At 40.7% G+C, this 26,887-nt stretch overlaps 1 protein-coding gene across 4 annotated transcripts in view; it reads right to left on the reverse strand.

The window, feature by feature from the left end:
• The window catches only part of fndc5 (fibronectin type III domain containing 5), a 39,310-nt gene that overhangs the window by 3,954 nt on the left and 8,469 nt on the right, over positions 1 to 26,887 (reverse strand). For all 4 annotated transcript variants that reach the window (XM_023951768.1, XM_023951769.1, XM_020713847.2 and 1 more), the window contains exons 2-3: positions 12,641 to 12,756; positions 10,805 to 11,003 (exon numbers count right to left, since the gene is read on the reverse strand). In XM_023951768.1, coding sequence (XP_023807536.1) covers positions 10,805 to 11,003; positions 12,641 to 12,756 — 315 coding nt within the window. The remainder of the gene's footprint in view (positions 1 to 10,804; positions 11,004 to 12,640; positions 12,757 to 26,887) is intronic.

The following is a 26,887-nucleotide window of genomic DNA, read 5'->3' on the forward strand; positions in this document are numbered from 1 at the left end:
TTTTCCTTAAAATTAAAAACAAATCTCATTTAAACGTCAATAAAAAAACTTTAAAAAAGTCTTTATCTATTGACTTACAATGATGTTATATTAAGAAAATCCAAGAATGATGCTGGTCACTGCAGTTGTTACTGTTGTAAAGGTCACAGAGGATTGACACACTCAACAAACTTCACTCCAATGAAAATAGTATTCTGGGGCCTCATTTATAAACGTTGCATACGCAGAAAAGAAGGCGTACGTCACTCTCTACGCAATAGTTGAGATTTATAAAAAGCAAACTTGACGGGAAAATGTGCGGTCCTTCACGCAAGCTCTGACCCAGGCGTACGCACAAAAACGGGTGAGGCGACACCGTCGGCAGATGGAAGAAACACGTGAAAGTGAAAATGACAACACTGCTTCTCAGAAATAACATGAAGACTTCACAAAGCAAGTCTTACAATTAACAGCCTACACGAACACCCGTTTGATCGATCAGCAGTGAAACAAACAAAAAAGATCAAACGAAAATTACAAAAGAAATTCAAATGAACACTCATTTGCAAAAAGAAAAGTGAAATATGTTCTGCAATATTGGCATGTTGTGCAATTCATCCTCATAAATAATATAGTTAACAGAACGAAATAATGTACAAAACTGATATTCCCGTCAATGTGTCCGTCTGGCGGAGCAGATAAAGGTGCAATTAGACAGACAGATGGATAGATAGATAGAGATGCATTAATTGTCCACTGGGGAAAGTTGTTTTCATAGTAAAACATTTCTTCATAAGCTACGGAATTATGGTATTCATGCATATGCCTTTAGTTTGTTTTATTTTTGATAAAACAATGTATGGCGTATATAATAATAATAATAATAATGGATTGGATTTATCTGCGCTTTTCAAGACACCCAAAGCGCTTACATTGTGTCCATTATTCATTCACTCCTCATTCATACTTGGTGACGGTAAGCTATGGTTGTAGCCACAGCTGCCCTGGGGCAGACTGACAGAGGCGTGGCTGCCATTTCGCGCCTACGGCCCCTCTGACCATCACCGGGATCATCCATACACATTCACACACCAGTGGAGCCACACTGGAGGCAAGGAGGGTGAAGTGTCTTGCCCAAGGACACAACGACATTTTGGCTGGTGGGAGCGGGGATCGAACCGCTAACCCTTCGATCATTGGACGACCCGCTCAACCACCTGAGCCACTGTCTCAACCATTCAGAAAGCAACAAGAAATTACATTTGCGCTGATCAATTTCCCATTTCCACGCCAATTATTACCGACATCTGTAGCTTGTCAGATGTAATAAATGGATGGAAATAAAATGCCCCATCACAATGTGTTATGACGCACAATGGCTGATCTTGCGCTCTTAGAAGATGTGGCAAATTGAAGAATTCGGAGTGAACGCATCTTTAGACAGCAAGAAGACTTGCTGGCAAACGAGGACGAGTGGCTTATGAGCCATTTCCGACTTCCTCGAGCCGCCCTGTTGGAGCTTTTGGGGGGGTGTCACCCGGTGCATCTGGCGCGTCGTGTCCCCCTGCGCGTCAGTCACCACTCCACTTAAAAGGGATTCCCCAATTATTGCCGCCAGTCTGTCATCAAGAGGGGTCAGCTCCACCTCGCCAACGGTAACTTCTACTTCACATTGAGTGAAGTTACGTTTTTTTTCATTTCCTCTCTGTGTTTGCCATGATTTCGCAATCAATGAATATTCATTTGTGGGCGTTTCGCGGACTATTTATGGGCAACTATGGGCGTGTCATGAAGCCGCAACAGCTGCGCTGCATTTAGAATTGGTTGGGATTTATTAAGGGAAAAATCCGTAGGATGTGCGTGCGCACGGTTTTATAAATCCGAATATTTCTGTGCGTACGCACGTCCTATGTTTTATCCGTACGCCACTTCTGACGCAAATCCTACGCAAAGTTTTATAAATGAGGCCCCTGGTGTTTTAACAAGTATTTTTCTCAGGAATAAAACAATCTAGGCTTTCATTTTTCAAACCATGGTGAATCAGGAGCAGATAAAAAACTCTCAGCTGTGATGCAGCAGCTGAAATGGGCGAGTCACCAGCTCCCTGCTCCCCTCCATTCTCATGGATCCACTTGTCGACCAACAGATCCATAAACTCCTTCGTTTTCCTAGTCTGAGTCGACATCTGGCTCAAAACTGTACGGCTGAAAAGCTCCAATATTGCTCGCCATTTTTTAGTTAGCATGGGGTTGTGATGGTTTCTGAGCTAGTGGGGGAGAGAATAAGCAAAGGTATGATGGGAAATAAGGGAAGGCTTCCTCAACAGTACCGCTCACTACTCAGAGGCGAATTTCTGATTAACTCTTGCTGCTCTGCATAAACTTTGTTCAAGAAAAGAACAAGGGTTTTTTAATTTTGGCTAAATACGGCATAATTATAATTAACAGCCCACAGTGAACACTTTTAGAACAGATCAAAATACTATCAGACTAGGACTTGAACCTTCTCTCATTTAGCAGGAATCCAAACGATGCAGCTCTGAGCTTCTTCAAACATATCCTGACGTGTCAAACTTCACGTTGCTGTCAGTCAACACGCAGCTGCTGTTAGCAAACGTTTAAACGAGTGGGTTATTTGGAGTGCAAGCCAGATTTTCATGTTTTGAAACTATGGGATGTCTAGAAAGAAGACTTATAAATAAAAAAGGTTGGTCTTCACTGCTCTTTGTGAAAACATAAGTGCTTCTGAGGAACTTTGGGAAATGAGTTTGTGATGCTAATCAAGTAAGAAAAGATCAATCCAAAGTCAGACATGATGGGACCAGAGTCCATTTCTGCACAGACAAAGGACTCCTAATGCTAATGTTCCAGAATGTAAGAATGAACGTGCTGCAATCATTGAAGGGACTGAGAACCCTGCCAAAGAAAAAGCCCTTCACTTCAATCTGAAGTTTGTTAATGATCCACTATAGAATAGCCAAAAGAAAGACGTTTTTAAGACACATCATTAATAGAGAATGATTGTTTTAGACAGAAAAAGTGACTCTGTTGCCACTATATCTGTATTTTTGCCCTTGACAGGAGGAAGCAGTATCATAATTTGAGAACTATTGCTCTGTGGAACTAAAAGTAAAAAAGTTTTCTATTTACTGAATATGACAGATGCAATGAAAATACAGTAACTACACAGATGCTTTGCTAGAAAAACAATAATAAAAAACCCACAAAGTTTTGGTTTGTAGCGGCCAAAACTTGTTGTTACATCTGAACCTGAAAAGGAACTTTAAGTAGGCTTTGCTCAGGGTTCTGCTCTGGAGCCTCTGGAGTTCAAAGGCGGAGGGTTTAGCGAGACAAAACGTGTTATGGAAAACCTGGAGCATCATTTTTATGGCTCAGTAATGAAACAGCAGAGTGTCATCAGTCAGAGGCCTCTGCAGATCAGCTGTAACACTGACGGCTGCAGGACATCCTTCCTGCCAACAGCTACAACCACATACAATCACTTTATTCCCAAAGTTCCTCAGGGAATAAAAAAAACATTTTCAAGCTGAAAGACCCAGATGAATCATAGAAAACATGTTTTTTATTCAGAAAACAGACACTGGGTCCTGTTATTTTGAAAATACAAAAAAGTACCCTCCAAAGCGTTTGAGCTTTCAATGACTTCAAGTTCTTTGATGTTGAGGCGTCTTGCCATCACATTTTTCCAAGTTTCATCCTCTCCTAAATTCTTTTGGGATGTTGACTCAGAATTAACCAGAAAGAAGGAAGAGTGGAACAGTCAGACAGATTTTTGCTGAACTAAATGTTTTTCCCGCTCACTGGATGTGGCACACGTGACCTGCAGTTTACTGCAGCACCGAGCGCTCCATCTCTTTACGAGAGCGGGTGACATTTGGAGGGCCCGTTGTGCAGGAACCCCGCGCTCCACTGGCTTTTAGCATCAAGCCGTTCTGCTGATCGATTGGCCTCTGTTGCTTTGTATTAAATGATCAAAGCACAACAGCCCGCGGCGCCCGATGCCGCTGAAATCTGGGCTCACTGGGGCTAAATGGTGAGCAGCAACATCCCAGATGCTCACTGACCCAGCTCCAGAGAAGGCTGCTGTTTCTTCACTTCATGGAAAGCTTTCACTTATTGGAAAACATCAAATTCCCAGAAATCATAAGAAAATATTTGTATTTCTACTTGTATTTTTTTGTACATGTTTCTATTCTATATTCCAATGGATTTCAATGTAAACAGTCCAGCGCATGTGTTAATTAAGGAAAAATGATTTAAACTTTTTATTTAATGGACAACAGTTTTGTGTTTAAAGTCCCACTCTGATCATATTTTAGTCTTTTAATTATGATTATCTAGCTTTTGGGTAAAATCCTAAACCTATGTCATTTCTGCAGAGTATTCACCTCTGATTTTTGGGGGGGGGGGGGGGGGGGGGCATTTGACATGCAGTAACCCCGCCCCCCTTTTCCTTCACTGCTGCAGAGCAGAGGATGGAGCTTGACGCCCGTCCAGCAAATTTAACCTCTTTTTCAAACTGCTCAAATACTCAAAATGAAATTTAAGTTTAATTTTTTTTATCATCATCATCAGAAAAATGAAACAAGAACATATCAAAAACACCAAAAACAAGTATTTCATTGGAATGGGTTTTTAAGTTGAACAGATTTGTGTGTTTTATATCTTGAAGGTTCCCAGGGGTGAGGTAAAACACCAATTCTCTTTATGCTTCAAATCCTCAGAAACGCCAGGTTAAAGGACCATTTTTATCCGGAAATGTTTTACTTTTTTATTTGGTCAAATCAAGAACAAAATTTTGGACACATTTTGACCTAAAATTAATTACAATTTTCACTCAATTCACCATCTGATGTCACCGCTGGCGTTTGCAACATTTGGGCCACTAAAGATGTCAAACTCACAGCACACATTTCTTACATGAATTCATGACAAAATATGGGACACTCACTCTCATCAGCCCCTTATCTGTTTTATTTATTTGTGCATGACTTAGAGTTTCTAAAAACTCAAACATGTTGGCTTTCTAAGGGTTGAATGAAAAACATTAATAAGTACTTTAATCCAACAATACAGATAATGCTTTGATGTGATTGCGTTGCTATGGAAATGTACAAATTAGTTTAAAGAAAGGATGTAAAACTCAACATACTGTACATATACATTAGCCCCAGACAAGCCAAACAAATATTATTGCTATGGAGTCTCATCTAAACTGAGACAGCCTTTTTTATGTTATTTTCAGCACTATAAGGTACGCTTAAAAGCCTTAAAGTCCCAGTGGTCCTCTATATATGAATATGCCAATATTAGCCGAAATTTAAAACAAAACTTTTTTTTTCTAGGACATAGTTTCTGCAGAGAGGCAGTAATTCATTAGAAATGTGCCTCTAAGTTGTGTGCGGGACAGTTAGTGAAGAGTAACCCTGCTTCCACTTCCCATTATCCATCTGTTTACACTCTCTCCCGCTACCTTACAGCTCCTCACACCCCCCAACCTAACATTAATGGTGCAACAACAATGGTGAGCAATATCGGAGCTTTCCAGTCATACAGTTTAGATCCAGATTCCAGCCCGGACGAAGAAAACAAAGATGTTCATGAATCTATTTATCTGCAAGTGGATGCATCAGAGTAGTGCAGAGTAAGGAGCGTCTGAGCCACCAATTGTAGCTTCTATGCCACACCTACACGCTTTTTTCAACAACATTTTTGCATCTACTCCTGATTTACAACAATCAGGAAATATTCAAACCTGTAATTTTAAGCATAATTTTCTTTGTATATGTCCTCCATCGTGAGAAACAGGTTACAAAAGGTTAATTTTCATTGGACTTGGTCTTTAAAAAACTGGCAGGATCTGGAACATGTTTGGTAAATGTTAGAGGCAATGGAACGCTCCTTACAGTGTTTCTGTGGCAGTGGTTCTCTGCCTCTCACACGAATCTCAACATCTTATTATTTTTTTTTAACTTGTCCTGTCCAACATCTGGGCAGGCAGATGAGAATTGAGGGCCTCTTGTGTTGGACATATTTTACTTTAAGAACAGGGGTTGTTAATCTTCAGACAAACCAAAGGTATGTAGGAATCTCAACATCTTTGACCCATTTCGATGGGTAGATGGTATGCGGCCGAGCAGAGCAGCACATCCTGTCTCTCTCTGTGGTTTGCATTCTGCTGCTTTTCTGTGTGTTTTGCAACATTTTTCTGCTGCAGTAAACAAAAAAATACCCTGACTTTGCCCCCTACTTACAGATCAAGCATGACACTGGTATTGATTTTCTCATCTCATTATTGGAAGGAAAAAAAAAGAGTGTTGATGGAAGTCGAACAACACGAATGTCAGAGTGTTCCTTTATGCTGCTGCTGGTTCCTCGTTTGTCTTTCAGAGGTTTGGTTTGGGATGCTGTCAAAAGGTTTTAAAGTTTTAAAAATGTTCTGCTGCCGCTCAGGTTTACAGTCTTTTGCATCATAAGCAAATCTTGCCATGACACTAAGAAGGTGAGTTTCCACCATCATACATTTTATTGCATGTTTGTGCACCATGTCTAACAACGCACACAAATTGTGTGTTGCTGGTGGCACATTTTTAATTTCCACAGCTTGCTGTTCCCCTGTGCCGCTCTTTGACTTCTTAGTTTCTGTCAGTCACCCTCTGCTCCTTCCATCTTTGATTCATTGTCTCTTATTTCTTTTTTTTTTTTTTTTTGCTCAGGTTATGCTTTGATTTTTTTTTTTTTTCAGTCATTCCTCACACTGCCTTTGATCTCTTGCAGCTTCAACGCACCACGAAGGACTCAAATGAGAGAAAATGCAGAAAAACCCAGCATTTCAGCTCACCCTTTTAGTGTGACGTGGCAGAACTGAAGGCTGACAGACAGGCGGGTAAATTATGGCTTTTATTCTCAGGATGTGTCCTTGTCATAGCGAGACGAGCGACCAACATCCGCAAAACCAAAGAGGATTTTTTTTGTTAACCTTCTGGTACATTTTTCCCCCCCTCAGATCTTTAACCTTAACACCAATTTTACAGCTTCTTCACTTGCTTTTTTTTTTTTTTCAATTAATCCAATCTATTTATTTCCATCTTAGATTAAAAATCTGATTTTGTCTGTACAGATAAGCAGCCTGGAGATGTCTGCACCAAATGAAATAGAAACAGAAAAAACTCAAAAGTGAATTTTAAAGATGGCCTCAGATTACTTTTCAAAGCCTGTCAAGCTCTTTGATTCCTTCGGTGGGAACAACCCCACATATTTTAGGTTCAAAAAGACGACTGATGGGCTGAGTTAAAAAAAAAAAAAACTACTTTGAAATGCTCAACAAAAGCCTTTTACTGAATGTTGTCTGAAAAACACTTTCCGTCTGCATCAAAAACAGTTGAACTAATTAAACAGACGTGCTTGAGAAGGCGCAGCAGGATGTGTGGGGTTGTGCTAAACTGTGAAGATGTTCTCTCTGAAGATTTCGCTTCATGATGCCAGAAAACCTGTGAAACCGTCTTGAAATCTCTCTTGCTTTGCTGCAGACACACATGCTCACCTTGTGCATGTGTGAGGAGGACGCAGAGATTTACTTTTTTTTTTGCTTCCTTTAGCAGCTTTCCAGGTGAAACGAACAGACAAATATTGTCGGAATTCAACCCAACCACTTCATCTTAACATGTGGGCGGGACGGAGTGGCGTGGAACTTAGTTTTAATGGTGTCTCTGGCAAGCTAGCAATTCAGATGACTTTACTGTAAAAAACCTGTTTTTGCAGTTTAACGTTAACAACAATAAGCAATAGAGTACAATATACATCATGTCCAAAGTCCGGCCTGTGGTCCAAATGTGGCCTGTGTTCAGAGTTATACCGGCCTGCAGGCTTCTGTTATAAAATTAATAATATGTAGCCCCCAGGTTTCTTGATTGTGGTTGGCTAAATTCCGTTATTAACCGTTGTAAACCTGTGGCAACAACCTGTAGTACCTTCACCTCCAGAGCCTTATCAAACCATTTTTAGTGATCAAAACCACAGTGGTTTGTACTTCTCAAAAAGAAAACTATGTCATTTTCCTGTCCAAATGATTTTATGTTAAAGTTTAAAGTGAGCATTTAATCTTGAAAAAATTGTAACATTTCATGTGAACCCAGATTTAATATTGACTTGATTAAAGTTTTTTTTTCCAGACAGACTTTTTCCTTTTTTCTATTTCTGATCTTCAAATATAAAATTTGCAGCATTTCTTTAAATAAAAAATGTATTTAAATATATTTTTGGATTATGAGAAGAAAGGAAAAGTATCCTCTCGTAATAAAAATGTATTTCAATAGTTCTTCTGCATTTAGTGTTATTATTAGGGTTTAAAGATTGCAGGCTGATTGGTTGGCTGTCGCACATTTTCTCTTCTCTAAATCTGTCTTTCTTTGCTCTTGAGCTTATAGAAAGCGTGCTTGCCCTTTCACAAGCACCCTCAATGGTTGTTTGGTGAACTGACTGAAATCCATTTTTTCAAAAAGCTTCATTCCGTAAATGAATCCTACTCACTCACAACATCCACCCTTTTGTTCCACTTCATATATTCTTTAGTTTTCCTCCAGACTCTTTCCTGGTACCAACCTCAGCATCATTCTATCAACATTATCACCATTCCTCCTCTCAACCAGTCCAAACATTTATCTCCAACACCTAATGTGATCTGTTTCTTTCCATCTTCATCACTACCAAAGAGAACCTCAACATCTTCATCTCTGCTACCTCCAGCTCTGCCTCTCGTCTCTTTCTCGGTCTCTAAACCAACACCACAGCTGCTCTCACCACAGTCTTCTTTTTTTTCCCTGTCACTCTCCATAACAAGCTGAATGAAAATTAACCAGCACAGCTGCTCTGTTTTTCTTATTGTGGGATAAACATTTTGCACCACTGTTTGACCAACACTTTATCCTTTTAAAGACCGACACCTGCAGTGTTTGATTTACTGCATTTGAAAGTTAACAGATCATCTCTGTTTGTAGAAAGAACACAGAAGAATGAAAATGGTGGGATGTTGCACCTAAAGAGGAAGCCTCAGAAGCTTCTGGTGATGCAGCCATCTCATGGGGGGTGTAACATCAGATTTCTTCACATTCACCATAAACAAAATCAAAATTCTTTTAGTCAAAGCATTAAGTTATATTTACACCCGACTTGGCCGACTTCTTCCAATGAAAAGTCTACGTAAAGGCCCATGTAGATGTGCATTTCAGGCTTATGAGTTCAGATCTCTTGCGTTCACACGTCACTACCTAAGTTTCCATGACCGTTTTTGGGCTCTACGTAGGCGTGTTCAAAACCCGTGTTCACTGAATGCACTTGAACGTTAAACCAGGTCAAATTTTGACCAATCAAGGACTCGGATTTGTAGTGAAGTATGTATAATGTTGCTTTTGTTACATGAAAGTGACAGCCGTTTAAAAATTGATCGTGAAGGAAAAATAACAATTGTAGTTTGTGCACAGACAGAATCATATGTCAGAAAGTGTTTCATATTTAGGAATAAAGCTGTGAAAGAAAAAGCCTGGAGCAAGATGAAATGCAGGTGGTGGACATGTGCTTGTAAACACTTGAAAAAGCCCCTCCCTGCTGGTCCAGTGTGAACACCATTGGTCACCCACGTTTAGGGTGTTCTTGAACGCACGTCACATGCCTGGTGTGAACGTAGCTTTAGATGCAAGTGTGAGGCGTGGACACGTTTGTACTCTGGTCCATCTTTAGGCTTTAAGAAACATCATGACAGAAAAAAAAAGATTAAAACTAAAAGAACAAAGTATGTTTTCTTTTTACTTGTCCTGTCCAGCAGCTGAGCAGACAGATGAGAGCTGAAGGCCACTGTGACAGTAGGGGTTCTGAATCTTTTGACACACGAGGTGTATATTTGAATAAACCCCTTTTGTAATTTACATAAAACTTTATTTATATTAATTATATTTGTTACCGGAAAAAAAGTGAGGGTTGTTAGAGAGCCGGGGCAGAAGGGTAATTATAGAAAGAGAGGGGTAAATCATACAGCTTCATAAAGCAACAAGTTGCTGGAAGTTTATAATCATTACTGTTGGGTGTAGATGTATAACACAAATCTGACCACACACATGCCTAAATGTTACAAACATACCTAGAACAGGGTATGTTCACATGTGAACGCAGAAAAACTCAGAAACTTATCCTAATTGATTTCTTGAGTTTCCTCCTGCTGCAGAAACAACACAGACAGCACGTGATGCTAATTAGGCCTCAATGGCATTGCGAGTGTCTCTCCACTGTTCTGCAGTAATTGTTTTATGTTCTACATGTCGCCGTCGGCCCGCTCGCCGCAGCCTTTCTGTAGCCACACACCCAGCGAAGGACGGCGGCCGCAGCTGATGAGAGATGAGTTTTAATGAGAGAACAAATAGATGAAGCGGCGCCTCAGCCAAAAGCACATCGATTCTCCATCCCTCACAGCCCCGACTACATCGTCCTGTGTCTGATAAATGCCTTTTCTCGTTTTGGTTTACAGTGTGCTTGAGCGGGCCGCATGCAGAGCGAGGCTCGGAGAGGAACATCAATACACAGTGAAGCATGCGCCCCCCCGAGGAATTCAGCCTCTGAGATGTGTTCAGTAGGGAGGGGGTTCAGTAGCAGCCTGATGTGGAATTTCATTTCATGCTTAATGTTTATTGATTCAGTTTGGTTTTTAGGCAAAATCTGTGCTTATGTCGCCAAAAGTGGCCCCTCAGAAAACTGACTTTCCCTCCCACCAGATGGTGTGTTCAGCGGCAGCATGTATATTTGTGCGTCTGTTTTACCTTTACTCTTAGAGGCCTGAGTCTCGGCCTCCTTCGGGGTTCGGAAGAGTATCGGTTCGCTCAGCGGGCTTGTCCCAGACATGCTGATGAACTGGACGTGCACAATGTAGTCTGTCTCCTCCTCCAAGTCCCATAATGCACAGGAGCGGGTGGTGGTGTTGACTTCCTGGATGAATCGCAGCATGTGCACATCTTTCTTCTGTTGGAGGAGAACAGAGAGTAGATGATTAAAGCTGCCGTTTAGCAACTGTTTCTGTTTGCTTTTATCTGATGAATTCTGCTATAAATCTGCTGAATTTTATATTCTCAGGAGTTTTTACATTTAACATTTTTGAATATGCATACAGCCCATGGTGTTCACGCTGGACAAGCAGGGAGGGGCTTCTTCTTCTACTGTTTTCTAGCGCATGTCCACCACCTACAGCTGGAAGAAGCTTGGTGCGAAATGTAAAAAGCGGTACAACACAAGGACCATCCTGCAGACATCAATGTCCAGAGCCAGATGTCTATGACCGGACATAGAAGTACCTCCCTATTGCACGAAAACACTTTATTTTAACTGGTGACCCTAGCAGTTGGGAGTTTTAAGCTTTAATAAAAGTTTTTCAACAACTCTGACCGCTTTTGTTAAGGTCATTTTGGAAGCATTAAAACAATTACCATTTAAGGCTTATCTAACCCTCTAACTTTGTACTGGTGACTTTCACAGTTACCGTCTATTCACATTTGTACGTTTTAATAATAGGTGTTCCAATTCTGACAACTTTTTTAATGTAAAATTTCAAAGGGTTAATCTTGTACATTTGTTGTTTCAAGATGATAAGATTTGTAATTCATTCATTAAAAATAATTTCTCTCTGCAAAAGCAGATCTGTGTCAAAGGAGCGCAAACATGATCGACTTTTGTTTCAAACCTTCAAAAAAAACACACGGTAATTAAAAAAAAGAGACAATGTGACTTACAAAGCACACAAATCAACAAATCAAACTTAGATCTGTATAGTGTTCCCTTTATTTTATCGCAGGGGTTAATGTTCTACCAATTTTTTAAGGCTGTAAATCTTTTCCCTACACACTTAATACACTTTTCTAAGACACACATAAACATTTTCACACTTTTCTCTCTTGTTTAAACTCTTAGAGGCCAAACCGTGGACAAATAAGTATAGCCGATAATGTCAGGCGCCATCTTATTGTCTGCAGCCAGATTCCTCCCGGTTCAGGCTTTTTCTTTCACAGCTCTGTTTCCAAATGAAAGACTTGCTGTATTATTCTGGTCGGAAACAAAACGCAATTATCCGTTTTTCCTCCATGATCGATCTTCAAACCTCTGTGACTCAAAGGGGACACCATCCATACCAAATCGGAGTCCCTGATTAATCAAAGCTTGACCTGGTTTAACTTACAGCTCACGTTCAATGGCTGCACGTTTTGTACATAGAGTCCAGAAACAGTTGCAGAAACTTCGGTAGCATCGTGTGAACATGAGAGTTTTGAGCGTCGAAGCTTAAAACGCGTATTTGCATTGAGTTTTAATTGGAGGTTGTCACCTAAAAGCATGTTGCTGAGGGCGGTGTGAACGTAACTTTAGATGCTCTAAATTTTAACAACTTTGTGCACACAGCATTGGTGCAAAATTTATAATCTAGAGGTGCAAATGTTCTCAACATCAATCAAAGTTGTGGTCCATAAAGTTTTAATGCATTATCCAACAGATCACATGAAAAATACCTCAATATGCAGGAAAAAAACAACAAATTTATGTTTTTTTTTTATTCAGTAAACGCTGAACATGTATGTTAGAGGATTTAGCCTTTGGTGCTGAGTGCATCTCACCTGCTGTGTGATGGCAAAGCCAATGACAGGGTCTCCCTCCGGGATGTCCCATGACACCACAGCAAAGTTTGCTTTCACCTCTTTGATGGTCACATTGACGGGCGGCGACAGGCTGTCTGCAAACACACAGAAACAAAAGCGTTTTGTTCCCACTCTCGTGTAAATCGAAGGTTACAGCCTCAAGCTCTACATCCCAGAACCATTTTACAAGCTTGAAATATATGAGAACGAGTCCTTGGGGAACGGATATAGTTATACCTGCACTAGCTTGGCGGCTCGCTAGAAATAATACCTAAACTTTACACAAACCCCTTTTAATACCAGAAAGCATTTTTCTCCATGAAAGAAACTTTAAGGTCCATAGTTTGGGATTTTAGATTCCTCCGAATCCAAAAGTTTAGGAATAATTTTTACTGGTCCAAAAAGAGCGACTAGTGAAGTCTGGAATGAGTCCCAAAAGAATTTCTTCAAAGTGATTTTCATTATTGATGGGCTTCAGCCAAAAACTGTAAATTCATTAAGACATTTTAAATTAAAATCCTTAATTAGATGAGTAATTAATCTAATTTTGTGCTGCTCACTCTCTCCACAGCAGTACCATCAATGATCAGTGGCAGGTGTTGAGTGTGGCCCCTCTGAAAGTTGACAACAATCTCCTTTGTCTTGTCGACATTTAGCAGGAGGTTATTGTCTCTGCACCATTTTGTCAGCAGATCCACCTCTTCCCTGTAGTTGGTCTCATCGCCCTTGGTGATGAGACCCACCAGGGTTGTGTCGTCTGCAAATTTCACAAGGTGGTTGGTGCTGTGGGTTGTTGTGCAGTCATGTGTCAGCAGGGTGAAGAGCAGCGGACTAAGCACACAGCCTTGGGGTGCCCCGGTGTTGAGAATGATTGTGTTTGAGGTGTTGTTGCAGGCTCGTACTGTTTGTGGTCTTTGGCTGAGGAAGTCCAGTAGCCAGTTGCAGATGGGGGTGTTAACACCCAGCTTGTCCAGTTTGCAAATGAGTTGCTGTGGTATTATTGTGTTAAATGCGGAGCTGAAGTCTATGAACAGCATTCTCACATATGCGTCCTTTTTGTCTAAGTGGGTGAGAGCTGGATGGAGAGCAGAACAAATGGCGTCCTCTGTCGATCGTTTGGGTCGGTATGCAAACTGGAAGGGGTCCAGGGTGGGGGGAAGAGTGGACTTGATGTGTGACATGACTAGCCTTTCAAAGCACTTCATGATGATGGGCGTTAGTGCTATGGGGCGGTAGTCATTGAAGCAGGATGGTGATGGTTTCTTTGGCACAGGGATGATAGTTGTAGCCTTGAAGCATGATGGGACGATGGCTTGCTCCAAGGACATGTTAAAGATGTCTGTGAAGACATCCTTAAGCTCTTCTGCGCATTCCTTCAGCACACGGCCTGGGATATTGTCTGGACCCGCTGCTTTCCGTGGGTTGATGGTGGAGAGTGTCCTCTTCACGCTGGTAGTTGTCAGGTGCAGAGTTTGATCCTGGGGGGAGGGGGGCGTTTTCTGTGGGTGTGTGCTGTTTAGTCCTTCAAAGCGTGAAAAGAAGCTGTTCAGGTTGTTGAGAAGGGGGGTATTGTTCTCACAGCTCTGCGGTGCAGGTTTGTAGTCTGTGATGGCCTGGATGCCCTGCCACAGGCTCCGTGCATCTCTGCTGTCGTTGAAGTTGGAAGAGACTTTTTGCATATAGTCCCTTTTTGCTTTCCTGATGCCCCGGGACAGGTTGGCTCTTGCTGTTCTTAGGCCAGCTTCATCCCCTGCTCTGAAGGCATTGTCTCTGGCTCTCAGTAGCCCTTTGACTTCCCCTGTCAGCCAGGGCTTCTGGTTGGCTCGAATGATGATGCTTTTTGTGTGTGTCACATCATCGATGCACTTTGTGATGTAGGAGGTTACTGTGTCTGTGTACTCCTCGATGTCTGTCAGGTTGTTGTAGGTGGCAGTTTGTTTAAACATGTCCCAGTCTGTTGTTGCAAAGCAGTCCTGAAGGGCAGAGGATGCTCCCTCTGGCCACACTCTTATTTTCTTCAAGACTGGTTTGGCAAGTTTCACCCTTTGTCTGTATGCAGGCGTTAGCATAACACTGAGGTGGTCTGATGTTCCGATGTGGGGGAGGGGGGTTGCTCTGTAAGCTTTTTTGTGAGGAGTGTAAACAAGGTCCAGTATGTTGTTTCCTCTTGTTGGAAAGTGCACATGCTGATGAAATTTTGGAAGGACTGTTTTGAGATCAGCGTGGTTGAAGTCTCCGGCAAGAATGATGAAGCCATCTGGATGTGCTGTTTGTTGTTCACCAATGGCCTGGAGGGGGGGGTTCACATCACATCAGTGAGGACCTCTCCTGGACCGCCCACACCACATCATTGGCAAAGAAAGGACAACAACGTCTCTACTTCCTGCGGAAACTAAAAAGATCAGGTGCTTCACCAGCCATCATGACCACATTCTACAGAGGAACCATCGAGAGCATCCTCTCCAGCTGCATCACTGTGTGGGGGGGCAGCTGTACACACAGCAACAGGAAAGCCCTGCAGCGCATAGTCAACACAGCCAGGAGAATCATTGGAACACCACTCCTCTCCCTGCAGGACTTATACATCACCCGCCTCACCCGAAAAACACTAACAATAATCAAGGATGCACACCACCCTGCACACAACCTGTTCAGCCTTCTGCCCTCAGGGAGGAGGTACAGGAGCCTCTGCTCCCGGACCACTAGACTCAGAAACAGTTTCACACACCAGGCCATCAGGATGCTAAACACCCTCTCCCCTCTCCACCTACCCACCACCCATATCCCCCCATGAACAGTGCTCAAACGAACCCCCCCCCCCCCCCCCGCTGCCTTGAGACACTGCCTTAAGTGCACTCGCACTTTTATGGCAAATTGCCTATGTTGTATATTGTAAATTGTATCTTTTTCTTTCTTTTTACTTATTTATTTTATTCTAAACGTATACTTTGTTTTTATTTTTCTTCTACTGAACAGACACGAAAGAGTAAGAAACGGATTTTCGATTCATTGTATGTGATGCACATGTGAAGAATTGACAATAAAGTTGACTTTGACTTTGACTTTTGACTAATTGTTAGCCATAAGATTCGAAATACATTTTAACCGTATATACCCATTTATATTATGTTTGATCCACACATTTCCGAGACCCCTTTATCTGCAGCATGATCCAAACTTTACCTAAAAAGCTGCTGTAAAGAACTGAGTCATGTTTTTTGCCCTGTAGTGCATCATCTTTCCACTAGGGGCAGTAGAAGGTCTTTTCTTGCTCATTTCAAAATGGCTCCTTCCATAAAATCTTAAAAACACTTTTGGCAGGAAAGGTTTTGCTAATTTTCCAACCTGTATGACAGAATATTGTTATTTTCATAAAGTTATTATTATTGTCATTGTTATTTTTTAATGACTCCTTTTTTAATTGAAGGAATGCAAAATATTTTTGCATCGTAAAAAAAACATTTTAGTGAGCAAAAACTTACCAAATTACCCAATTTTTCATAATTGATGCCATCTGTAGCCTATCTCAAAGAAATGTGATATTGCAGTTTTTTGGTGGATTTCCTCAACTGAGTTAAAAAGCTCAAATTTGAAAAGAAATTCAGTGCAAAAGTTAAACTAATACTTAAGCTGCAGAAATAAACATGATGCTTTTTTTTATTTCCCACCATTAAGCCCCATTAGAGTCACATTTGCTTCCTGCAACTTCCAGGGTCTGAGCTCCAACATGCGGGAAAACGAACTTGACAAAAACATGTCTTTTAAACCATCATGTGTGTAGTTGTGCGTGCTTTTCAGCCTAATTAAAGCTCAAACATGCCCTCTCTTTGATCTGAAAGAGATGGAAAGGATTTGCTCTCTGTAAAAAGTTTAGACGCCATGTGGCTTTAAGGGCCTTGATCACGGCGATGCTGCATGGGTAGATCGAGACGGTCCCACACATCTGATGGTGAAGCTGTGCAGGTCAGAAGGTGAAAGCAGTTGAAAAAAAGTGCAGTTGAATAACTTTCATGAAAACATTTTAACTCGTTAAAACAATTGGGACAGGTTAAGAGCTGGAAAAAGCAGGAGAACTCTGAGCTGGAAGGATGCGGAGAAGTTCACAACGATTAGAGGAGGCGGTCTCTCAGAATGAGGCCAAAGACCTTTGGGAGGACTTTAATCTAATTAAAACAATCAGACAGCGCTGACGAGCTATCGAACGGCTCCACGCTCACTCCTGGACAAGCATCATGGCCTACAGGACAAAGCAGCACAGACTCTGCTGTCAGAGCAGGCTCCTGTCTCTCTCAGCCCACAGCTGACGCTTTGATGAATGACTTAAGTAACAGCAGATGACAGGACCTGCCACATCTCTTCATCAGATTTGGGGGGGGGGGGGGGGGGTCTGTGGTGTTTGGAGCTGGTTTGCTTTTGTTTACTACCTTCTGTTCACCTGTTAATTTTGCCAGACAGACACGAGAGGCTGTGGAGCCTAAAGAGGTTGCAGGTAAAAGCTCATTTCTCAGTTTGCTTCATTACTGGGAGAAGTACATTAGTTTCAGTGTACGGCTCTGACACGGACCAACACTCGTGTTCTGCAAAGGGAAACCAGAACGAAAACAGTCTCACTTTCTGCTTGATGAATTTTGCAAACTGAATAAATTTGGTGTTTAAAGCTGCTTTTGCAGATCAACTAATCATTTCCCTAATGCATTAATTAACAGATCGATCCAGTCAGTTTTACATATTACCTTGAGAGAGCTCTTGCAAGTAAACGATCAAAACAATCTGACTGTGAGGATTCTGTGCTTGGGTTTTCAGATTTTTGTCATGTTCTGTTTTCCGTTCAGTCACACCAGGTTAAGGTCTTGATGTAGTTAATCAGCTTCAGTCTGGTTTTCAGTTTTACCTTGTCATGTCATCTCTTCTGTTCTGCTTTGTCAGACTTTTTTGTTGTTCCCATGGTTTTGTCATGTTTTGGTTTTTGTCACCACACCTGGTCTCCTGCATTTTGGGTCCTTCACCACCAGTTCCTGACACTGACATAATCTATGCTCCCCCTTCAAAATAATTAATCTTTATTAAAAGAGCAAAAAAAAAAAAAAAACACTAAGAGACAAGATGTTAAGGAACTAAAAAAAAAACAAGAGTGCACACACAGACCCATTCCAGTCATCTTTAGATCTATTTTCAAAGTGTTCCCAGTGGTCTTTTAATTATGATTGTGCCATTTTTTTGCCCTAATCCAAAATCTGTTGTTTTCTAGGACATAGTTTCTGCAAAGCGGCAGAAATTGTCGTCTGGGTTGTGGGTGGTACATTTGGCATGGAGCAGCTCTGCCCCCCTTGTTGCTGAGAGATCTCTGTTCACGCACTCTCCCACTGGCTTACAGCCCCTCATACCCCCCAACCTAACATAAGCGGTGCAACAAAAATGGCGAGCAACATTGGAGCAATCCAGCCGTGCAGTTTTGATCCAGATTCCAGCTCAGACAAGGAAAAATAAAAAACATACATGGATCTATTTGTCTGCAAGTGGATGCCTCAGAATGGAGCAGGGAGCTTGTGGCCTGCCCAGCGCATTTTCTACGTCACAAATATGCTCTTTTTCAAACTGTATTTTTTTTTGTTTTTGCTCCTGATTTACAAGGATTTGAATAAAGAAATACTCAGAAATTCAATTTTAGGCTTAATTTTCTTTTACATAAGTCCTCTATCATCAGAAAATGCCAGAAGAACATGTTAAAAACACTGTTTTGACAGGGTCTTTAAAGGCGTCACTGCAAAAGTGAAGACAGTTCAAACCGCACAGGTCTCTTTGGAGGCCCAAATGACCCAAAAAATCCAATCATAAAGTTCTTTTAATAAGCGATGATGGTATATGACATAAAATCTACACAAGACAACCAAGTGTATGTAAAAGCAAACTTTTCATTTTCACAGTTTTCATTTGAATATTAGGGTGAAAGTTAACCCCTTCATGCTCTATGTTGCTAATTCACAATGTAAAATAAAATCCAGGACTCCACTTATATTAGCATCACCTTGAACAGAAAAAACATTGAAGAACATTTTTTATGTGATCAGAAATAAAGTCAGGGGTGAAGGGGTTAAGTTATCATAAAATTAAACTATTGGTTGTTTTTTTTGTATTGAGGATGTGGCAAAAGTCTGCTCCAGCTTTACTACCTCTTGTGAGGGCTTCATTAATGCTTGTTTGAGTGATTTTCTTTCACTTCTGAGCTCCACACCACCCACTGCTTCCACTTCCTCTTATCATTTATTCATGGAGGGTTTGGTTCAAGCGATGGAACAAATGCAGTTCCAACGATTGCCCTGTATTTTTTACATTCTAATCTGCTTGACTTGACCAAACTAACACTTTACGGCCTTTTTATGGGAACTAATCCATTTCTATCCTAAAAAACTGGAATTCTCTGAGTTTTCTGCATGATGGTATTTCCTGTGAACGGGTTTGTTTTTTGGTTTAAAGCTAAAGTTTTGGGATGTTTCCCAGCAGCAGACAGAAGTCCCAGAGCAAATATTTGCTTTGTTTTTTTTATTTCATTAATGTAACCTTGGACACAATGCTCCAAAAATCAACAACAGAGTTTATTCTGAAATTCTGGAGCTGCCCTGTCATCATTCCCCCCCCCCCCCTTCTTAACCGCTTTCACTGCTGTTTTCTGCTGGTTAAACGCCAACTTCAAATGAATAATTCATGCATCCGTGCAGGTAGACTATATTATTACGAGTTATAGGAGGGATATTGCAGAGGTGAGGGTGCAGCTCTTAAAACGCAAATGTCCTTGTTGGTTCTCCTTAGTTTGCTATAAAGCAACATAACAAAAAGCTCTTGGAACGTCCTCCTGGTTCAGCTGCTTCACTTTATCATTGTCTGTCCTCTGCATGGCGGTGTCACACTGCAGGACAAAGAGCGAGGACGCAGGCTGTGACCGTGGTCTTTAAATATCCACATGACGCCAGAGTCAGCTCTAATGAAACACCAGACAGATGTCTTCATAAACTCTCAGAGGAACACACTCTACCTGAGACATGAGGGTGACTTTGGGCGGACGTAGCATGACGGATGTTCCTGTGTTGTTTTCTTTTTCTTAAGTGTGTGTGTGTGTTTGTTATCTTACAGTTGACAAAAGTGACGGTGAGAAGCCTGTCCCACAGAAAGTGTGTGGAGCGTGACAGCGTCATAATGTCCTCCTTTAATTAGAGATCTCAGGGAGACAGAGGACGTGTGAGTGTGAACATGTGGACACTGGAGGGGAGAACATCTGACAACGTGGACTTTATGAGCACATGGAGAACGGTGGCTTATTTTGTAGAAGCTCTCCTAATGTCTCAGTCGACCTGACGCTACGTTCACACTGTCCTCGCCAAATCCTGTTCAAGCAACCACTTCCAATGAAGAATCTGCGTAGCTTTGCAAATTTTTAAGACTGTTTTCAAGCACTACATGCAAAACACACAGCCATTGAACATGTGTTAAGCAAGGTTGAACTTCGACCAATCAGGGACTCGGATTTGGTAGTGAAGTATGGATGGTGTTGTCTTTAATCACAGAAGTACCAACTGTTTGAAAACTAGAGCTGTGAAATAAAAAGCCTGGAGAGAGATTCAACAGATTTGCACCACTTCAACATTTCGCACCAAAGCTCTTCCAACTGAATGTGGTGGAGATGCGCTAGTTAACAGTAGAAAAAGAAGAAAAAAGAAGCCCATCCCTGCTTGTCCAAGTGTGAACACCATGGGCTAAACACATGTTCAGGAATGTGAGTTTAGTGTGTTTGTGAATGTGTGACACATGCCCGGTGTGAACGTAGGACCCCCAACACTGAAAACACAATTTTCATTGGAGTGGGTCTTTTATTTTTCAGCAAACATGTATATTTCTTTAAGTATAGAATATCACAATTTTCTTTTTTATAATTTTCCCAAGTTTTTCTGTAATTTTAAGCTTTTTTGCATTTCAATAAAGTATGTTATCATTTACTGGATTTATGTAGCATTTTTCTTTAAATCTCGTGATCCTTCAAAGAAGATGTTGAAAACCTTCATATTTTACGTTTTTTCTTTTTAAAGTCAAAATCCTATTTTATTCAAATACTTAATAGAAAAGACATTTTGTTGATTTAGATGGTATTTCTTCCCGTGTTGGATAAATCTATTAACTGATGATTTTATGACAATCAATAAAGTTTTATTTACCGAAGCAGTAACTGCTTTTTCAGGCGTTTTAATTGATTGTGGAGCCTCAGGATACCTGCAATATTTTGCATTCTGGTCCCACTTCCATTTTATTGATAGTTATAATAATTTCACATGGAAAACAATTCACTGTGAAACAGCAATTTCATAAAAAGTCAGATGCAGGTTGTTATTTTCATCCTGGTAAATCTAACCAATCCCGTCAGCTCTGTGAATGCTGTTCCAGAGCTCAGGTCTGTGGCTTTTATCTGACATTAGTGAGACATTATTAGCTGCCTGATCAAAGGCACGTTTTGATATCTGAGCTCACGCAGGCTTGTCTTTGCTCTGAATCATGTTCTGTGCGTATCTAACAGAGGATTCTACCGGTCCAAGACATGTTTCTGACAGAGTGCAGGCTGGCACAGTGTCACACTGTCATCCTCTGGTCCACTTGAACTCAACTGAATTATTATGCACATTAGTAACGCCATCACTTAGCCATCCATTATCCAAACACCTGCTGTGCAAACGATTTTCGGTTACATTTGCATTAAGCAGACGCTTTCATTTAAAGCGACTTACAAACAAGAAAAATTAGCGAACGTGTAAAAAAATGATCTCAGCTGCAAGAGAGGTCGAAAAGTGCAGTTCATTCAGGTACATAGGAAGCTATGGAGGAGGTGAGTTGTTTTGTGTGGAAAGCCTGTGAAAACAACCCGTGTGACCTGAAACTGTGATTCACTGTGCATGAGTTCATACCGCATCCAGACCTCTGAGCCGGTTCAGCCTCGGCTGTGCATTAAAGTGAAAACATCACGTTCTGCCCTCATCTGGCATTTCAAAAGACGAGCGCAGGCCTCCAGCGTTTGTTCTCCTCTTTAATTCATTTGAAGACTAACAAGGGCAAAAAGTAAATGATCGGTGAGCATGAAAGCTGTGGTGCGCAGCTGGTGGGAACATAAAAATGTGTTTGAAGAAACTCTTCTGTCGTGGGGTAAATTAAAACTTTGCCGGTGTGCTTGAACCTGCAGGGGAATTAGCAGCTAGAGTAATTAGTGGTAACGGCAGCAGTCTGGGCTTTGCAGCTCCACCACCCGACACGTGACAGTGTGAGCTGCTGAATCCATCCCATATTGTGCCATGATAGAGCAGTATGGATGCTTTCATGATCTGCTGCAAATGACGGAGGAGACAGCTCAGATCACAGCAGCACCTGGTTAATATCTGACATTAGTTTAATAACCCAGAGCCATGTTGCTTACTTCATAAGCAACTCACCCACAGGCAATGGCCTTCCTAAAGAAGTGGGTGTGGCTGCACACATGAAACTAAACTGCCCCCCTCCCAACACACTAATTCAAATAAACGTACAAAAATGTAGAATATTATACAACACTGCTAAAATGCAAATAAACACAGTGAGTCAATTACTTAAGGAATATTGGCAATTTAACTGCATTTTCAGCCTCCACCAGTAGGTGGTGACAATTAGTCCAAAAGTCTTCTGAACATTCAGAGAAAAAAAAGAGAAAAAAAAGAAAAAGTGCAACATGGAAGTGAGCTTGTCTTTCTCCATCACACCAGTCGTTTGTTTGATTCAAAAATGATTTTTTTTTTAATTTTCAAAAAAATACTCACAGAGAACACGAGAACATGTCGGCTGAGTTTTCTTCAGCTGACTGAACTGAATCCATTATTCCTGATTTGTTTTTACCAGAAGTCAGTAAAGATCAAATTCTGCTTTTCTTTTTATTGTTTTTTATTTGTGTGTGTGAAGATTTTTGATTTTAGTTTTTAAGTTGAAAAATGTTTTTAATGTGCAAAGCACTCTATTACATGAAAAGTGCCTTATTAATGAAACTTGATTTGATTTCTAAAAAAAGAAAAAGGTAAATATGTAAAACCTGTAAAAAAAAGTTAAAATACCTTCTTACAACTTTGTTTTTTCCTTTGTCACTGTATGACTTAATATCTGAAATAGGTTTGATACGTTTAGTCATTTTGTCAATTTTCCAAATCTCTTTTGGAGTCACGGGGTTGCTGGAGCCTATCCCAGTCACTGGTAGGTGAAGGCGGCGTACACCTTGGATGGTCGCCAGTCCATTAACTCAACAGAATCGCACTAAGGGACTATTCAGACTGGGTTTATGAGGCTTAACGGAAAATTTAGTTTAACAATTTAAGCCAAGATTGAGTTCAAAAACTTTGTTCTGGATTTATATTTAGTGCAGTTAGTCTGCTGTCACACATAAGCTACTGGTCCTGCAATGAATTAAACACAAACATCTCACACTTTTGTTCCCACAAAAAGTCATTTTACACTAAAATTTTAGTCTCAACGCTTCACACATGCTAGTTTTTATCTTTATCCTCTTTACATTCCCTTGTTTCCTTTGTACCTACGCGTCGTTTCCAGGCATTCCCAGCAAAAGTAAACCGCAGAAAAGCTGTAAACCTTTTCAGCACGACCTGCCCAATCAAATCAATTCTAGTGTGAAAGCACCTCCAAGCCGACTCTTTTCTATTCCACTGCTTCAAATGTCACACATCTGTGGACTTCCTCGTCCCCCCGTCACTCCCCTTGTTTTAAGCCTCCGCCCAACTCCTCAGAGAAGAGATTTAGATCCTTTTCGTTTTGCGGTACTTCTTTATTTTTCTCTTTCGCTCCGAAAGCCTGGTTCCAAACCTCCTCCTCACACATCCGCCTGTTTTCTCTTTACGTCTGTCTGCGTCTTGCTGTTTCCCTCCGCTGTGCTGAGGGTTTTTGGCAGCTCCTCCTATTGTGTAAAGCCTGTAACCGACAGTTATTGAGAAGCGAGCTGAAGCCAGAGGACGGTGGGTGAAAAGAGAAAACCTGTCTAGTTTTGAATTCGGTGTGAAATTTGGATTTTAGCTGCCTGTTGGTGTCTTTTGGAAGCTGCGAGGCGTTCTCTGTGGTCCAGCCTGCTTCTGTACACAGCAGCTAAGTGCCGTCAAATAATCACACCTGAGGGCCCATTCATCCATTTGTAGAGAAATGAGTTATTTACTCTTGGGAAATGAATTTTCCAACCCTGCCGGCCAGAAGTGCACTGAAGTGGAGAGGGTGGGGCTGCGAAACAGCATCGTTCCATTAGATGGAATACATTTTTTCTTTCTCACACACACACACACACACACACACACACACACACACACCCGTTTCTTTAATTAAATGTCAAAAAATAGGGTATGAAAATCAATTCAGCATCGTGTACGAAGAGAATGCAAGCCGGCTAATTCAAAAAGGCGGCAGAGCGGCGTGAGGCAGATTTGACAAACCCGTAGCTAATGAAATCTGCTCTGAAATCAGACTCAGACCAGCCAGGGCACCAATATGAGATCGGAGCTGATAATTCTACCGGAGCTCACAGCTTGATATGAGGTTATGAATATGATATTAGCACTTCATAACACGCTTTCGCTGTCTTTCACTTCACACCCAGGGTAACTTCCCTCTCTGTGGAGTTCCTCCAGTCGGGCAGATGACTTGACAGAGAACAGGACTGGTGTGACAGGCAGGTGGGGATAGAGGGACATGAATAATATGATACTTTTATCATTTTCACTCTGACTTGCCCTTTCATGGCTCTGACATTACTTCTTCATGGGCTTACCAATTTTTGCCTGCTATTTCTCTGCATGTATGCTCCCTTTGAGTCTTCTTTTTAAAGAGAACATTTCCTTTGTACTCCAGATTTTAGCAGAGAAAGAAAGTCTCCCTTTCTTTCTTTTTTGTCCTGGACACGACTTGTCTAAGCAGATGGGTGTGCGTCATTGTGAATGGGTATTTGTGTGAGTCCAAACGCCTGGGGGCCCACCTGTGCAACACGCTGCTCGAATGCAAAGTACGCCATCTGGGGCGCCACACATCACACCATCAACCAGAGCCATGAAAACATGTGCTTTGATGCTCTGCTGAGCTGCTGAGGAGAACTGTCAGAGGAGGAATCCTTGGTCTACTCTGAAATACTTTAATATTTATCCAAAGGGAATTTTTTTTGGAGATGCAGCTATGATGAAAATTCAGAACAAATACAAATGCGTTAACTGAACAAAAACCACTCATTTTTTGGAGTGATCGGTCTAAGGGACGCCACAATTCCGTCTTTAAAACCGAACCGTTTTTTACACAATTGAACGGAATCATGTGAAAAGTGAATATTTGCATCCGTACTGAATAGGGACGTTTACAATGAAAGTGTCAAACATGTGTATGGCTAACTAAAGTTTTTATTTTTGTTATAAGTTTTACTTAACAAATAAAAAAAACCTTTTTTCCTGAATTTAAAGTTTTTCTAGTTTCAAAAAAAAAAAAAATTAATTCAGGATTTTTTTTTGCAGCTAGCAGGTGTGTTTATAACACTTGAGTGTGTGTGTGGACAGGCCCCGCCCTTTGAGATTTGTATTACATCTGAACCTCAGCGTAATGATAAACATCCAGTAGCTTGTTGCTTTATGCTGCTTCATGGTTTTACCCCCCCCCCCCCTCCTATGATCACCCTCCTACCCCCCCCAACATCCCTCTCTCTTCTTCCCTTCTTTCCTTTTCAGTCCGGTCCAACGCAAAACATTTTCAAATATGATTAAAATGAATAAAGTTTGGCCTCGATTACAAAAGGGGTTTATTCAGTCATACCTCTGGTTTGTCTGAAGTTTAATAACCCCTGTTGTTAAAATAAAACATGTCCAACACAATAGGCCTTCAGCTCTCATCTGTCTGCCCAGCTGTTGGACAGGACAAGTTAAAAATAAATAAAAAAATAAATAAATGAAAAAAAAAATGTTGTTGTCGTTTCTTAAAACATAAATCATCTATCAAACCAAAATAAAACCGCGACACAAAAATCAAGGTTTGAAACGAGTCGCTAAAAAAGGGAATCATTGGAAAGTTTTTTTTTTTCATTTTATGCTGCACATACATGTATTAATATTAACATTTCCAATACAGTTCAAATTCTATAGAGTTTATGACTTTATTTTGATCCAACAGGAACCTAAACAGCTTTAGGTGTAGCTGAGAGTTATTCTTGACCTGAATCCACCTTTGAAAACCAGTGAAGCTCCGCATCTGTGGATGGAACTGCTTTGCTTTAAAAACTCCTAATCTGCATTTGGTCAACAAAAAGAAAGTGGACGTTTGGAAGATCAAGCCACAAAGGTTCTGTAGAGGCAGTCAGATATCTAAAATGAATGTGAAAGATGGGTCGTGGTTGTTCTTATCTGGGGTCAGTGGCTGTTTGCGCCAACATTTTGTGTTGGTGGTGGACGCCATTGCAGCTTTTAAGGAGATTTCAGTATAAGCTAAAATGTATGACAAGAGGAAATACAATGCAAAAATTAAAAAAAACCCGCAAAGAATCATGGGAGAAAAAAAGGACAACAGAGACCATGAATCTAAATACTACAGCTGGGTTCTATGCCAAATTCCTGAAGTGATTCACAATATCATCCAATATTGATTCTTTTTTTTATTCATGATAAAAAAAAAAAAATTTAAATAATAAAAACTCTTCACAAACTTAAATACAATAAGAGCTTTCATTTAAAGAAATTAATTCTTACATAACAAACTAATAATAATTTAAATAAAAATTTAATCTTAAATATGAAATTTTTATTTTTATTTTAACTTTTATTTTCAGCTCCACCACAAATTAACTGAAAATAAATTATTTTTGCCATGATGCATTGAAGCATTCATAAACACCTTTTCTTAAAAAAGCCAAACTTTCAGGTTTTTGTGTCTGCCAGAATAGTGTTTCAGAACAATCTTTTTTTTCCAAGACAGTTTTACATCAATTTATATAGGGTTTGATTTTTTTTCAATTTTTAAACTAAGTTTAGTTTTCTGGAACAGGCTTTTTTCCCCTCTATGTTTTAAGTGGGAATCTACTGAGCCCGTGTCCTGACATGGAAAAATTAAAATGTATCTTGTTCCCACGAACTAATATTCCGTTCCCACGAGATAATATTCTGTTCCCGCGAAATACTGTTTCGTTCCGTCGAAATGACAAAAGTG

Source organism: Oryzias latipes, chromosome 22 (assembly GCF_002234675.1).
Source record: "Oryzias latipes chromosome 22, ASM223467v1".
NCBI classification, from domain to species: Eukaryota; Metazoa; Chordata; class Actinopteri; order Beloniformes; family Adrianichthyidae; genus Oryzias; species Oryzias latipes.